This window comes from Mirounga leonina, unplaced genomic scaffold (genome assembly GCF_011800145.1).
Source record: "Mirounga leonina isolate KUSES-001 unplaced genomic scaffold, KU_Mleo_1.0 Mir_172, whole genome shotgun sequence".
NCBI lineage: Eukaryota > Metazoa > Chordata > Mammalia > Carnivora > Phocidae > Mirounga > Mirounga leonina.
Genome location: NW_023270442.1, coordinates 12,922,467 through 12,936,950, shown reverse-complemented (window position 1 = coordinate 12,936,950; position 14,484 = coordinate 12,922,467). Strand labels below are relative to the sequence as shown.

The 14,484-nt window shown below is 49.8% G+C and overlaps 1 protein-coding gene across 6 annotated transcripts in view; it reads right to left on the bottom strand.

Annotated features, from left to right (window-relative positions):
• EVA1C (eva-1 homolog C) overlaps nt 1–14,484 on the bottom strand; it is a 71,660-nt gene that overhangs the window by 31,003 nt on the left and 26,173 nt on the right. For 5 of the 6 annotated variants that reach the window (XM_035017594.1, XM_035017593.1, XM_035017595.1 and 2 more), the window contains exons 2-3: nt 7,474–7,670; nt 4,095–4,218 (exon numbers count right to left, since the gene is read on the bottom strand). The exons of the other annotated variant lie outside the window; for it this stretch is intronic. In XM_035017594.1, coding sequence (XP_034873485.1) covers nt 4,095–4,218; nt 7,474–7,670 — 321 coding nt within the window. The remainder of the gene's footprint in view (nt 1–4,094; nt 4,219–7,473; nt 7,671–14,484) is intronic. 6 annotated transcript variants of the gene reach the window in all.

Sequence of the window (14,484 nt, the reverse complement as noted above, 5' to 3'; positions counted from 1 at the left end):
CTTCCTTCCTTCCTTCCTTCCTTCCTTCCTTCCTTCCTTCCTTCCTTTCTTTCTTTCTTTCTTTCTTTCTTTCTTTCTTTTTCTTTCTTTATCAGAATTTTTTAAAAATTAGAAGAGACTTTTTAAGGCCTGTCATGAAGTGCATTTATCAGCCACCACCTCTCTGATGTACTAAGGCCCATTCATTAAAGGAGGCCTCGATGCTGGCCAAACTCACCCAGAGTAACACAACACCTGCACTCTAAGGCCTCCGGTGATCCTGTCCCCAGAATATGGGCCAATCATCTGGAATGGAGGGGCCTGTGAGTGTCACATTACATGCTTGGGGTTACTGCTGTGTGATGTTGAGTCACTTGGTTCCTTGGGAATGTGCTAATTCACTGTCACCTAAGAGTGACACTTCTGGGTCCTAAAAACAATGGGACCACTAACAGATTGCTACTTTGGATAGAGAAAGAGAATTTGTTTTAGAGCTGGGTGAGAGTGCTCAATGGTCTCAGATTAGAAAAGGTGGGGGGAGACTTCCAGAAGGGTTGCCATCAGCCCCATGAGTGTGGACAGGGAGAGTGACAGGAGCCTGGGCAGAGGGACAGCCAGGACTCTTCCTCAAGGACAACAGTAACAAAGTCTCCCTCCTAATACTGCCAAGCCAGGGGCTAGGTGGGGCCTCCCTAATGACACAGATATGCCCCTGCATATCCGCAGGGGGCCCTTCTAAGCAGGGTGCCATGATGAGAATGTGTGATTACTGTGATTACTGATGTTACTTTCGACGATCATACACGGCGATATTATCAACATGCAGAGAGAGATTTAGTCACTTTTAATGTGTACTTATGAGTACTCTAATGAGTACTTATACACTCTTTACCACAGCCCCGTGCGGGAAGCGCATTATCCTCACTTGACAGTTGAATCACGGACCTGACGCTGGAAGTTTCCCTATAAAATAGCTCCCCGACCACCAACAAGCCAGCCCTGGTTGGCAGCGTTCGCCCAGCTCCCTGGTGTAAATGCTCCTGTGGTGGCAGACTTCACTGCCAGGAAGAGATGCGCATAGTTGGCTCTCAGGATGAGGGCTGGGTCCCCGCACTCCTGGGTGCAGCAGGGTTCCCCTTAGGACAATCAGTGTCACACTCGGGCTGGCACCGGAGACAGCCTCCGGGGTGAGAGGGCTGCAGAAAAAGAGGCGGGAGGGTAGGGGAGCCCCTCCCTTCCTCCTTCACCTCACAGCAGGGACAGGAGCATCTCCTAACCTGCAATGCCTCAGGTCACCGAGGCCCATGTTACCCAAGGTGCTCTGGTCTGAATGACTGCATCCTCCTTCAACTCAAGTTGAAATCCTAACGCCCAGCTGGATGGTGTTAAGGGGTGGGGCTTTTGGAAGGTGCTTTGGTCATGAGGGTGGAGCCCCCAGGGATGAGTGCCCTTTGTGAACGAGACCCCCAGAGAGATTCCTCGTCCTTTCTGCCAAGGAAGGTGGTTATGGCAAAAAGACAGCCAACGGTGAGAAGGTGGGCCCTCGGCAGACACCAAATCTGCCAGCACCTCGGTCTTGGTCTTCCCAGCCTCCAGAACTATGAGAAATAAACTTCTGTTGATTATAAGCCTCCCAGTTTATGACATTTTGTTATAATAGCTCGAACAGACTAAGACACAAGGGCTCTGCCCCTAATCTGTTACCACACAGGGCAGCCAGAGGGGACTTTAAAAACCCAGCCACACACCCTCCCTGCTTAAAGAAAGAATCCACCTCCTTCCTCGGCTATCAGGGCTCAGGGATCCTGCCCCAGCTCCCTGGCCGGTGCTCTTGCTTGCTCCCCAGAGCCCCCTGCTCCCTCTGGCCACAGGCTTCCGTATGGAGTGCTCCTGTGCCCGCCCCCTATCCTCCAGTCCTCAGCCCCACCATCACCTGACAGGAACGCCTTCCCTGCACCACCCTGCCAGGGTCAGTTCCTCCCAGAGCAACCTGCACAGTACCAAGACAGCAGGGCTCCTGCTGAGATGTTTTCTGGACAGATCTGATCTTTCTGGAGAAAGGTGATATTTGTTAGAACCTAAAGGACAAGAAGAAAGCAGCTGTGTGAAGATGTCAATAAGTGCTCGCTGGATGAAGGAACGCTGGGAGCTGTCCCAGGTGGAACCACCATCTGAGAAACTTCCACAGAACACGAGAGTTCTCTTCATACCCAACAGCTGGCCTGACACCTGTGCACAGGAGATGCTTAATAAGTATTTTGCTGAAACGAGGGGGCGCCTGGGTGGCTCAGATGGTTAAGCATCTGCTTTCGGCTCAGGTCATGATCCCAGGGTCCTGGGATCGAGCCCCGCATCGGGCTCCTGGCTCAGCAGGGAGCCTGCTTCTCCTTCTCCCTCTGCCTCTCTCCCTGCTCATGCTCTCTGTATCTCTGTGTCTCAAATGAATAAATAAAATCTTTAAAAAAAAAAAAGAGTATTTTACTGAAACGAGATTAGTGATCAGACCTAATTGCTCGGTGCAGGAATAAGGCTGGTGGCCTGGCACTGACTTAGATTCGAGGTTCTGCCACCTCACGAGGGTCTTTTTCCTTCTCTTAGAGGCTGGTCCTTCGCAACTTTTTATTACAAAAAACTTCCGACGTATAGGAAATGTGGGAGATTATCACAAGCGACGGGCATATTTCCCACCACCCAGATTCCCCAATCCTTAACGTTTTGAACAAGGGCCACTTTAAAAAAGGGTTGTCTTTCCCACCATGGAAGGAGGACGGCCGTTTTTGAGACTTAGCCATGGGAAGGACATGACTGAGAGCACGGAGATCTGGAAGGGATGTTCCCAAGCGAGGCAGGAGTTGACAAGAATTCCTGGGGAGGGCCCGGCTGGGTTGTCAAGTTCGGGCCCGCTTGTGGGTGTTTGTGATCATGTGCACGTGTGAGTATGTGTGTGACGGTGGGTCTGCGCATAATAGCACAGACAAGCGTGCTATTGTGTGTACGAGTGACCGTGCGTACGTTGAAAGCGTGTGAAGGTGTGTATGTGCGTGTGAGTGTGAATGTGTGTTTGAACACACAGGCTGGGGGAAGAGGCAGTGGGGCAGTTCTGAGGTATCCGGGCCCCAGCAAGGAAAGGGTTTAAGACGGAAGGCTAGATATTTGCTGAAAGGATCCCGCGCTTTCCCTTCAAGTGCGCACTTGAGACCACGCACGACACACGTGTGACCCAAAGCCCCACCCGCCCCCGGCACCCAGGCTGCCAGTGTCTTGGGAAGATGCTGGGCTCCAGAGGCAGAAACCAACGGAGAACAAAATGCAAAAAAACAAAAACGGTGTGTTGGGATGGCAGTGCAGAATTTTTTCAAATGATTATTCCTTCAGTATAATCCTTTGGTTAAATGTTGTTGCTCTAACGCTGCTTTCTTTTCAACAAGGATTACCAGGAGCCTCTAATGTCGCCCTTACCTATGGCTTCTCTCGGGCTGGGCCACCACATCTGTAAGGGTGACCTACTCGCTAAAAAGCAGTTCCTTTTGGCTGCAGTGGGTTGATCACAAAACTAAGGTGCGTTTCAGGTGACACAGTCAACGGAGAGAAACGCAAGAATCAGAGTAGAAGAGGCTGCTCCAGCCAGAAGCCCTTCCGCTTTCTTTCTCCAGGAAGAGACACTGGGTACAGAGCCCCTGCTTCGGTGAAAGCAGAAGAGGCGATTCATAAAGATCTGGAACCCGGGGCTCCGGGGGCAGCCGGGCCCTCTCGTGAGAGCAAGCAGCCCCGCAGCTGGGGGTGGGCTTCCTCTGAAAAGGAGAACTGGCTCCTCGTTTGGGGGAAAGGCCTACCTTTAGCATGGGTACAACTGAGGTTTAGGTATCAGGAAGGACATTTTGAATTCAGGGATTCGTAAGAATGCACGCGGATATATGGGTGTATGCACACACACACAAATACACACAAACTATTCACGCAAATACCCACAAACTATTACAAAAACGGGTAGGACATCTCTATTAACAAGTTTCTAAGTGGGACAAATACCAACTGGCAGAGAATCTCCACGAGGGCTGTGAATGAAACAGGGAACCCGCACCCCAAACACGCTGTCCCCCTCAGACGTTACTTACTAGGCTGGCATTTAAAGGAGACCAGGAGGTATTTACTGCTTCCTGGGCAAAGGTCAGGTCCAAAAACACGGCTATTGACCAGGAGGTGGCAGGCCCGCTGGTTCTGGCATTCGTCCAGCACCTTCTAAAATGAGGGAGTAGAAAAGGGATAGGCTTGAAAACCACACGCAGCGTCTGGGAGACCCCACACCCGGGCGGCTCTGGGCTCCGAGAAGAGAAGAGACACCTGTCTGTCCGGCCTGGGGTCCGCACGAAGAATCTTCGAGCGGCCGTGAGCTGTGTCTAAGGCGAGATCAGGTCGGCTCCCTGCCTCCCTGTCTTTCCCAGAACAGGACACCTGACTCACCAGTGGCAGACCCCCAGCCGAAGACTAGCCTCCAGTCGGCCTCGGCTGGAAGTGCTGCCGATGGTTTTGGCAAAAGTACCGCATGGGGGAGGCTCCAGGAAATATGAGCAAGATCCGAGAAACTCAGAGCGTGGGCGAGACAGGCCTCGGAGGTCCCTTCTGGGAGGGCCGGGACAGAGCCGTGGGGATCAGGGATCACAGCCGTATCTCTCCAGCCTCGGAAATGGCCGGGCACCGACCACAGAGAACTCAGCATTCGGGGGAGGCCTTGGAGACGCAACCCGAACACGGGCCAACCGATAAAAATTAAGAAGCTGATTCCCACCCTCGCCAACCTCCAGGGCACGGGACCCGCTGGTTCCCTTTGGAGCAATTTTCTTCATGGAATGCTCAGGCTTTGCTGTTGAGCATTTGGCTTACACGTGTTCCTTCAAATGTCTCTTGCTCTCAATTTTTTTCTGGGCAGTTCACCCCTTCGGTTTTTGTTTTGTTTTGTTTTGTTTTTCGCTTGTTTGTTTCCACAAAGCTACTCTTTTTTTCTTTAAAGATTTTATTTATTTATTTGACAAAGAGATAGACAGAGCCAAAGAGCACAAGCAGAGGGAATGGCAGAGGGAGAGGGAGAAGCAGGCTCTGCCCTGAGCAGGGAGCCCAATGCGGGACTTGATCCCAGGACCCTGGGATCATGACCCAAGCAGGAGGCGGACGCTTAACCAGCCCCTACATGGGGTCCCAGCAGGGCTTAGCGCCTCGCTTCTGCTCTTCTACTTCCCAAATGGAGCAAACCCTGCCCATGATAGTCACAGAAGCCTTACACTCTATGGCTGTTAAAAGGACTCCAAGTCCAGTGGACATTTCCCAAGAATGTACTGGACTGAATTTAGCACAGATTCCCGAGCCTGAGTCTCCGTGTCCCTATAGTGGCTCATGGTGTATGTCCGTGGAGGAGGCTGGCCCCACCAGCTATCCCTTCAGGGGCCCAGTGGATGTGTATGAAACCAGGAAACATGCCCAGGGAAACCCTGAGGACCCCCCCACAGACACACAGACACAGATGATGGGACACATTCTCGTGGCCGAGGGTCATCGTGAAATGACGCAGCCGTTGGGTGGCTCCACGTACATATTACAACCACAGAGTGGGACTCAAGGCAGGGCTGTTTCCAAATGGTGTCACGGCTGCAAAATGCACAGAGGAGGGGTCTTCCTGGTGACACTCAGCCACGGGCCAGATCAGCTGAGGGGCTCCTGGGTGGACAGCGACAGTTCTCTCCCAAGTCGGGCACCTTCACTCTGAGGCAGAGGAAGCCCCTTCCCACGATCCCCAAGGCCAGTCAAAAGACACAGAATAAAGGCTCTCTTGATCTCTGGATGAAAGAGAAGCGCACGGGGTTGCTTCTGGCAAACAGACCTTCCACACAACTTCAGAGCTGTGTTCACAAATGCTAACTTGTCTGCTTGGCTATGGAAACATCCTCTTCCCTCGGGCCTGCCTGGCAGAGCCAGGCGCCCATGTTGGAAGGTGAGGGTGGTGCCCAGGCTTTGGAGATGCCAGGGGTTCATCCTTTCACAAAGCAGGCACTCCCGTCCTATTGGCACTGGCTAATGTCCCTTTTATGCACCCAGGACAGCAACAGACGGCCTGGGTACCAGGGATGGGTGGGCAGGGAAGTTGGGGTGAGGACTGGGGGCAGGCCAACAGGAATATGGCTCCTGCAGGGGCGGCCAAGGGGCAGGAATGGGGTGGGGGGCACACAAGGGAAGTGCCTGTCCCCAGAAGAAACATGTGGCCTCTCCTCAGGATGTGGAACCCATATCCAGGGAAAGCACTCAAACATATTCCTTTGGCTACTCAGCAGGTATCTTTACCAATCACATGACTACACAGATACTACGATGCTTGGGATGGAAGCAACAAATGGTGTGAGAAATAGGAAAATCCTTACGTATCATATTATTTGTGCTTCTCCTCTTTGGGCCTCTGGGAGAGCTACACAGCCTTATGCTAATCCCATCACTCCTTAGTCTTCCTCATAAATTTATCTTTACCCATATTTCCTGTGGCTGAAAAAAATCAAAGAGCCAGGAGTAGTATAAAATCCCCATTGAAATATTAGCTCTGTCCTCCTCCTATACCAAATCTTTCCCTAATGCCAATTAAAAAAAAAAAAAAAGAAAGACTTAGCCACCCTCCACAAATTTCTGGTACTGTCCAATAGAAGAACAAATCAGCAGAGGCTGCCCAAAGTAGCTCAGAACCAGAATGATGTCATCATTCACAACTGGAGAAGCAAACCATCTTTTATTTATTTTATTTTATTTTTTAAAGATTTTATTTATTTATTTGACAGAGAGAGAGAGAGAGCGAGAGAGGGAACACAAGCAGGGGGAGTGGGAGAGGGAGAAGCAGGCTTCCTGCCGAGCAGGGAGCCTGATGCGGGGCTCGATCCCAGGACCCCGGGATCATGACCTGAGCCGAAGGCAGACACCCAAGGACTGAGCCACCCAGGCACCCTGCAAACCATTTTTTAAAGAACAACTGTGATTGAGGTTTCCCTCCCTCCAGTGCATTCTCTGAGAAGTTGATCATGACCTTGGCTGTTAGCCTCACAGAGACCTTGTCGTTTCCACTAAAGCATCCTCACTCTTCCCTCTCTGCTGGGGTATTGACAGGAGGGGTGGTCCTGGAGGTCAAAGCCCAACGTGACTGTACTTGGCTTTACTACAGTGGGGAGTGTGCCTCCGGATAAATTCATATTGCAAGTGTTTTACGGGACTTGTCCAGGAAGTAGGAATTCCATTTAGACTTGTTTGGTGAAGAATCCTTTTGAGAAGCAAATAATAGCTCACCCGTGAAATTGGTGATTTGTATGAGCTGGGGTTTTCATGGATCAGGTTTGCTTTAAGTGAACTATGTAATCACAAGCATATATACAGAGAGAGAGAAAGATGGGGAGAGGGAGAGAGGGAGGGAGGGAGGGAGAGAGAATGAGAACCATTTTATCATCTTAAAGCAGCTACGAAGGGCAGTACCTGCAACGTGGTGGGTGCCACGCAGGCTACGCTGTCTTCCCTCTGGGAGGCAGGCTGCTGGGCACTACACATTTGGTAATCCTGCCCATAAAATGCCGATTGAACACTTATCGTGGAATGCCGAGGGCACTGTAGATTCAAACGGTCCCCATCACAGGCATAGGCGGTGTGGTTTTGCAGGAGTTTGGTTAGATAACCTGGAAAATATTCAGCTGGGTTACAAGAGGCCCAGGAACCCACCACTCCTTCACAGCTTTCTGAACAGGGGGACCTCGGCTCCCCCAGGGGGAAGGGGCTGGTCAGTCATAAAGATGGGAGACGGAGCTTCCTTAGCAGCTCCCATAGAGAAGACCCCAAACTGGGCTCGAGGTGAGGCTGAAGGAGCAAGGGCCAGTTTTCCCATCTGGGTTGTAAACTTTGGTCTGGAATGGCCCATTGGAAGGCTCAGAGGGCTCGTTCCCTTTGGGATTGGCCAGGAGCCAAGAAATCCTGAAGCATCTCTATAAAGCTGGAAAAAAATTCCAAGTGGATGTCCCTTGGGCATATAGATGCCTGTCCCTGAAGAGATTTGGGTTCTCTGATCTCCCACTAGCTGGGCCAGGCCTTCCTGGAGGGAGGGAATGCCATTTTATTTTGGGGTCACTACTCCTGGGCACTGGAAAGAAAAGGCAGGGCATCCTGCATGGGGTAAGGGTCTGCTCTGAAGGGAGGGGAAGGGGTGGATGGTGGGGCTCTGTTATAGGCTGACCAGTGTCCCACAAGTTCATGTTCACCAGGAACTTCAGATGCCCCCTTATTTGGAAATAGGGTCCTTGCAGTTGTAATTAGTTAAGATGAAGTCATACTGGAGTAGGCCAGTCCTTGACAGGTGTGACAATGTCCTTATAAGAAGAGAAGAGACAGAGGGAAGACAGCCATGTAAAGACTGGAGTGATAACATCTAAAAGCCAAGGAACCCAAGGATTGCTTGCAGCCCCCATGAACTGGAAGAAGCAAGGAAAGATCCTACCGTAGGACCTTCCAGAGGCAGCCCAGCCCTGCCACACCTCGACCTCAGGCTCCTGGCCTCCAGAGCCCAGAGGGAATGGATTTCTGCTGTTTTCAGCCACCCCAGCCTGTGGTCCTTTGTTACAGCAGCCCCAACAAACTCATACAGGCTCCCTGTCCCAGCGTCCCTGGCTACTTCTCAAGCAGGCTGGACAAGCCACAGGGCCTTGGGCTCTGAGGAGCCGTGTGCATGGCCTGGCAGGTGTGGGCGGCCTGGACCGCTTCTCAGAAAGGAGGAAGGAAGGTTCATCTGAAATGTAGATTCCTTTCCTCCTTCTCACACCTCATGAGGTCAGTTGCAAGGCAGCTGGGAGGGAAGCCAGGGACTTTCTGGTGAGGTGTGTGGGAGCCGGGTTTGGCAGCCCTTGGCCTCTGAGGGGGCGGAGGGGTGCGGAGGAAGGCAGTTTCAGAACTCCCCTATTCCCACACAGACGGCCCGGGCTGAAGTTTTATCCCTGCTGAAGTTTCAAAATCCTCTCTGACCATGATTTTCTGCAAAGGGCACCCACTGCAGCTCCCTGGCCTTCCTTGAAAGTCACAGTGAAAGGGACTATGACATCTGCCATAGGTTTGTCACACTTGCCAACCTGAAGGTGAAGAGTGGGAGCGCCCACCTTCACATGTAACCCAGACCTGAGGTCTCTCACTACAACTCCCTTTTTCCTCCCCACCCTTGAAAGAAGAAAGCCAAGAAGTCGGCTACCCTGAATTGGCTTCCCTTGGAGAAGTGGACTCTAGCGAGAGCAGCAAAACTGATATCAGGCAGTGGGGCTGTGAGTCAGGGTCCTGCTTATTGGAACAACGTCCTCACTCTCACCGTGCTCCCCACCAGCTACCGAGAGAGGCCGGGCAGAGACCCCTCGGTGGTCCAATGGCAGGTCAGCATCTTCCTGCAGGACACACGGGTGGACCCTGATAAAGCCATGAGTTGTGAAAATTCCAGCCTCCTTTGTGGAATCTCAGCTCCCCCTTATGAGCCACGCCAGGGAACTCAGAGTCAACCTGATGCTTCCCCAGGCCAGCACCCACCCCGAAGCTCCCGAGGCTGGTACCCCTACCCCTGCACCTCCTCAAATTCATCATTAAAACTTTTTTGTCCACCCATCACCACATCATTCACCAGGACCATGCCAGATGACCAGCTGACTAGAATGTTAAGTTATTCCTGGGAGCACAACTTTGGCTTGATGGCTCATCCAACAGGCCATGTGTGACTCTATCTAGATGAAGGAAATGAGCAGTGGTGTTGGAGGCAGAAGACGGAAGGGGCCTGGGTCCCAGATTCATGGAGATTAGCGGAGCCTTCTCCACCAACTGGTACATGAATGGAAAAGCCATTACCTTTCTTCTCTCTATTTGTCATGTAGTCTGTCCCCAGTGAACAGAACTTGATCTCTGTGGGGCCATTTGCATCAAAACATGACATGAGTGCATTGCAGTGGCCTGAGCCCCACTGCATGCCATGCTTGTTTTCAGAGAGCGATATTCTGGAGGCAGAAGCTCAATGCAGAGAATGGCCTCTGGAGGCCTTCTGGGCCCTTCTGCCGGTATGTCTGTTCTAACACCATGAGGTACAAAGAAGATACTCCAGCAGTAAAATCTGCTCTGGAGTCAGTCCAATTCCTTCTTCAAAAACCTATGCCTGTGTCCAGACAATGGAATATTATTCAGCACTAAAATGAAATGAGTTATGAAGCTGCAAAAAGACATGGAGGAAACGTCAATGCATAGTATTAAGTGAAAGAAGCCAATCTGAAAAGGCTACAGACTCTATGAGTCCAATGACATGGCATCCTGGAAAAGGCAAAATTATGGCAATGGTAAAAAAAAGAACAGTGGTTGTCGGAGGTTTGGGGGAAGGGAAGGATGAGCAGGGGGAGCACAGAGGATTTCAAGGCAATAAAACTACTCTTCACGATACTCTAGTGATGGACATAAGTCATGACACATTGTCGAAACCTACAAAAACATATAACACCAAGAGTGAACCCAGAGTAGACTATGGACTTTGGTCCATATTATGATGTGTCAATGTAAGTTCATCAGTTGTAACACATCTACCACTCTGACGGGGAATGTTGATGAAGGGGGAGGCTGTGCCTGCATAGGGATTACAGGTATTTGGGAATTCTCTGTATCTCCCACTCAATTTTGTCATGCACTTAAAACTGTTCTACAAATGAAAGTCTATTTAAAAGAAAAAAAATTAAAACCACCCAGGCTTCCCCAGAATAGTGTTACCTTTGGGAGGAGAGGGGTTCTTGACAGGGAGGGGACATGAGAGTGAGCTGGCAAAGCTCTTTTCTTGATCTGAAGAGTGGATACATGTTTTATTTTATAAAATTCTCCCAGCTACACATTTGTGATAGGTACACTTTTTGGTGGGTAAATAAAACTGTTTCTTTAAAAAAAATTCTTTACTATCTGACCAATGCTTTCAACCAATGAAGAAAGTCTAGACACCGTGGAGTCTATGGAGGATTGAGAGGTCAAGGGCAGTGGCGGGATGCCACGTTCTACAGCCAGCCACATCCCCACTAGACGTTACTCTAGAGTGACGGCAGGAGATGCTCATGAGGACGGGCCACCAGCCCTCACACCTGAAGGTCCTCCACAGGTGCTTCCCACACCTCATTCTGATTGGCCCACCATGTCAGAAGCTGCTAAGAGGTCAGGAAGAAGGACAAATTAGAACTATCCATGGTTTTCAGCAACACAGAGGACATCAAGGGCCTTTTTGAGAGGCATTTGAGATTGTGAGTGGGGACACGAGCCAGTTTGGAAAAGAATGAAAAGTGAGTGGAAATTGAGGAAATCCCAGATGGTTCCTGTGGTACACAGAATAGCAACCCCCACCCCCACCCCACTGATGTCCCCAGGTCCCCATCCCCAGAGCCTGGGAACATGTTCCTTTACGTTGTAAAAGGACTCGGAGGTTGTGATTAAGTTAGAAATCTGGAGATGGGAGGTGATCCTGGAGGATCTGAAAGGCCCCATATAATCACCAAGGTCCTCATAAGAAGGTCAAAGTCGATGAAAGATGTGGCAGTGGAACCAGAGGTTGTAGTGATGCAGCCATGAGCCAAAGGATGCAGGTGTTTTTAGAAACTGGAAAAGTCGAGGAAACAGATTATGCCCTGAAGACCCCGAAAGAATGCAGTACAGTCGACACCTTGATTTTAGACCTCTGATCTCCAGAGCTGTAAGAAAATAAATCTGTGTTGTTTTAAGCCACCAAGCGTGTGATGATCTGTTATAGCAGCCATAGGAAACAACACAGTTCATACAGATGACTCTTGCAACAACTTGGTAAAGATGAGGGGAGACACAGGGCTGAAATTATAAGAACTGATGTCCAGGGTCAGATTTTTAAATAACTGTGATTGAGTTAAAGCTAATGCACATGTGTGTGTAAATACATATGCAAACGGGCCCTAGGTCGTATGTAAATTATATTTGTTACTGTGGATTGAGGTTGAACACATTGTATTAGCAAGAGGGTGCGTGCAATGTTGGAGTGTGGGCTCCAAGCTAGGAAATGAGCACCGGAGAAGCCCAAGGGACTAAGGTCTGCTGAGATCCAACAAGGTCAGAGTGGGTACGGCCACACCAGCAGGCTGGAGAGGTAGGAGGTTTTGCCCAAAGTGATTTTGAGGTGGAGCACTTGCAGATGATGGAGATGTCCAAGCGGCGGCCATGGAAGAGGGTGTGAGAAGTGGGTGGAAGGGAAGGTTGCTAGAAATGAGGGTGCCCTCTGGAACAGGCATTTCCCAGGATAAAGGTAGGAACTGGTTTGAGCAGGAGCCTGCTGCCAAGGTTTGACCTTAAACCAGGTGCAGATGACAGATGTCCCCCTCCGTCTTTCCAGTGTGCAGTCCCCAGTGAGCACACACACTCTTTCCGTTTTGTAGGGCAGACTCAATACATAACTTAGTGTTTTAGTCCATTCAGGCTGCTGTAACAAACCACCACATCAGGGGGCTTATAAACAACAGAAATTCATTTCTCACAGTTCTGGAGGTGGAAAGCCCAAGATCAAGGTACCAGCATGATTGCATTTTAGTTAGGTCCCTCTTCCTGGTTCGGAGCTAGCGCCATCTTGCCGTGTCCTCACATGGTGAAGGGGCTAGGGAACTCTGTAGCATCTCTTTTATAAGACATTAAAGGATTAGGGAATCTCATTCATAAAGACTCCACCCTAATGGCCTAATCACCTAATACGGTCACCTTTGGGGGTTAGGATTTCAACATATGGATTTTGGAGGGACTCTAACATTCAGACTCTAGCGCTTAGCTTCTCCACCCCTTGGTTTCTTGGCTCGTTCAAATGAGATCCCTTTTAAAGAATGACTACCCTTGTGGCTTTGTGTTCATGGTTCTCTCTGAGTCAAATGCCCCATCACGCTGGATCAGTCAAAAATGCTTTATTTCTTAATAGGCTCAGCCAGAGCTCTGGGTCAAGCTGTATGTGTGTGGGCAAATATTTACTGCCCTGAAAGAAGGCAGAAGAGCAAACTGTTAAGAAGTCAGTCCTTAGAGCCTGGCCTGGCCTGGAAATGGTCTGTGGATCCTTTTTTTAAAATTTTATTTATTTATTTATTCATTCATTCATTCATTCATTCATTCATTCATTCATTCTGTGGATCCTTGTTAGCTTCACATGGTTGAGGGGCCAAGGTGCAACTTATGTTTAACTCCAAGATCCTCTCCTGATGAATCCCCACTCTGGGTACCAGCAGTTCCCACAGCAATGGCCATGGCTAGAACTTTCCTCAGAGGATCATCTTGAAAGACCTGGCTGGGTTGGGCAAATCTTAGAGTAGTTTAGATAAAGGCTTTTATGTTTCCTTTTTTAAAAGATAGATGGATAATTCATGGGGAAGGAGCCCCTAAGAGTGGCAGGAGCTCTCCTCTGTCTTCAGAAAGACAAGGGGAAGTAACTCTTGAGATTCTCATCCCCATCACCTTTACAAGGAAAACCCATTTATCCAGAAATGTTCCAGTGACCAGAGAATGACCAGAATGTAAAGGACTGATTTTCAGGGAACCATGGGCATGTCCCAAAGTGTTTTATGAGAGGAAGAACATTATACAGGGGAGAAAGGAGGTGTTAGGGCAAAATGGGCTTGGGGTGTATGGGTTAAAACAAAGCAAACACAATTCTTTCCCTGCAGGACTTCCCAGAGCCACAGATACACCAATGTGCATAGCAACTATCAAGCGTCAGAAATAGGAGGTAGAATCCTTCACACATAATTGACCAGCACATCATTCTTTTTTTTAAGATTTACTTATTTGAGAGAGAGAGAGAGAGAGCAGGAGGGGCAGAGGGAGAGAGAGAGAGAATCCCAAAGAGACTCCACACTGAGCATGGAGCCCGATGCAGGGCTTGATCTCATGACCCTGAGATCATGACGCAGAGATCACAACCTGAGCCAAAAACCAATGGTCGGACACTTAACTGACTGCACCACCCAGGTGCCCCCAAGCACATCATTCTTAAGGAAACATTTAGAGTTTCATAAACCACAGTCAATCCTGACAGCTGCATTTAACTTGAAAGATTTCAGAAGGCACTTCAGAGTCCCATATGGTTTCAGAATCATCATGCAGCATCAGGGGACAGGGAGGAAGAGCAGGGAGCAGAGGATTCAGTGCCCGAGAGCAGGGTTCACAGTGGGATTAAAATGTGTGACTGTGCCCATCACTTCTCCCAGCACTGGTGTCCTCATGTTTTATGGTGAGGATCAGATGATATAATGGCACAGCATCTTTATCAGCCATAACCCACAGCACCAGTTGAGGGGATCTTTATTGTACTGTCAACCTTGAAGAACGCAAATTTACGCAGAACTCTTTGGTGGCTTGCAAATCAAACTGCATTCCCAGTCAGCCCTGTCTGCTCTGAGCCCTGATGGTAATACGTTCAACTTAGAGACAAGTACACAGCCCAATAGCCATGCT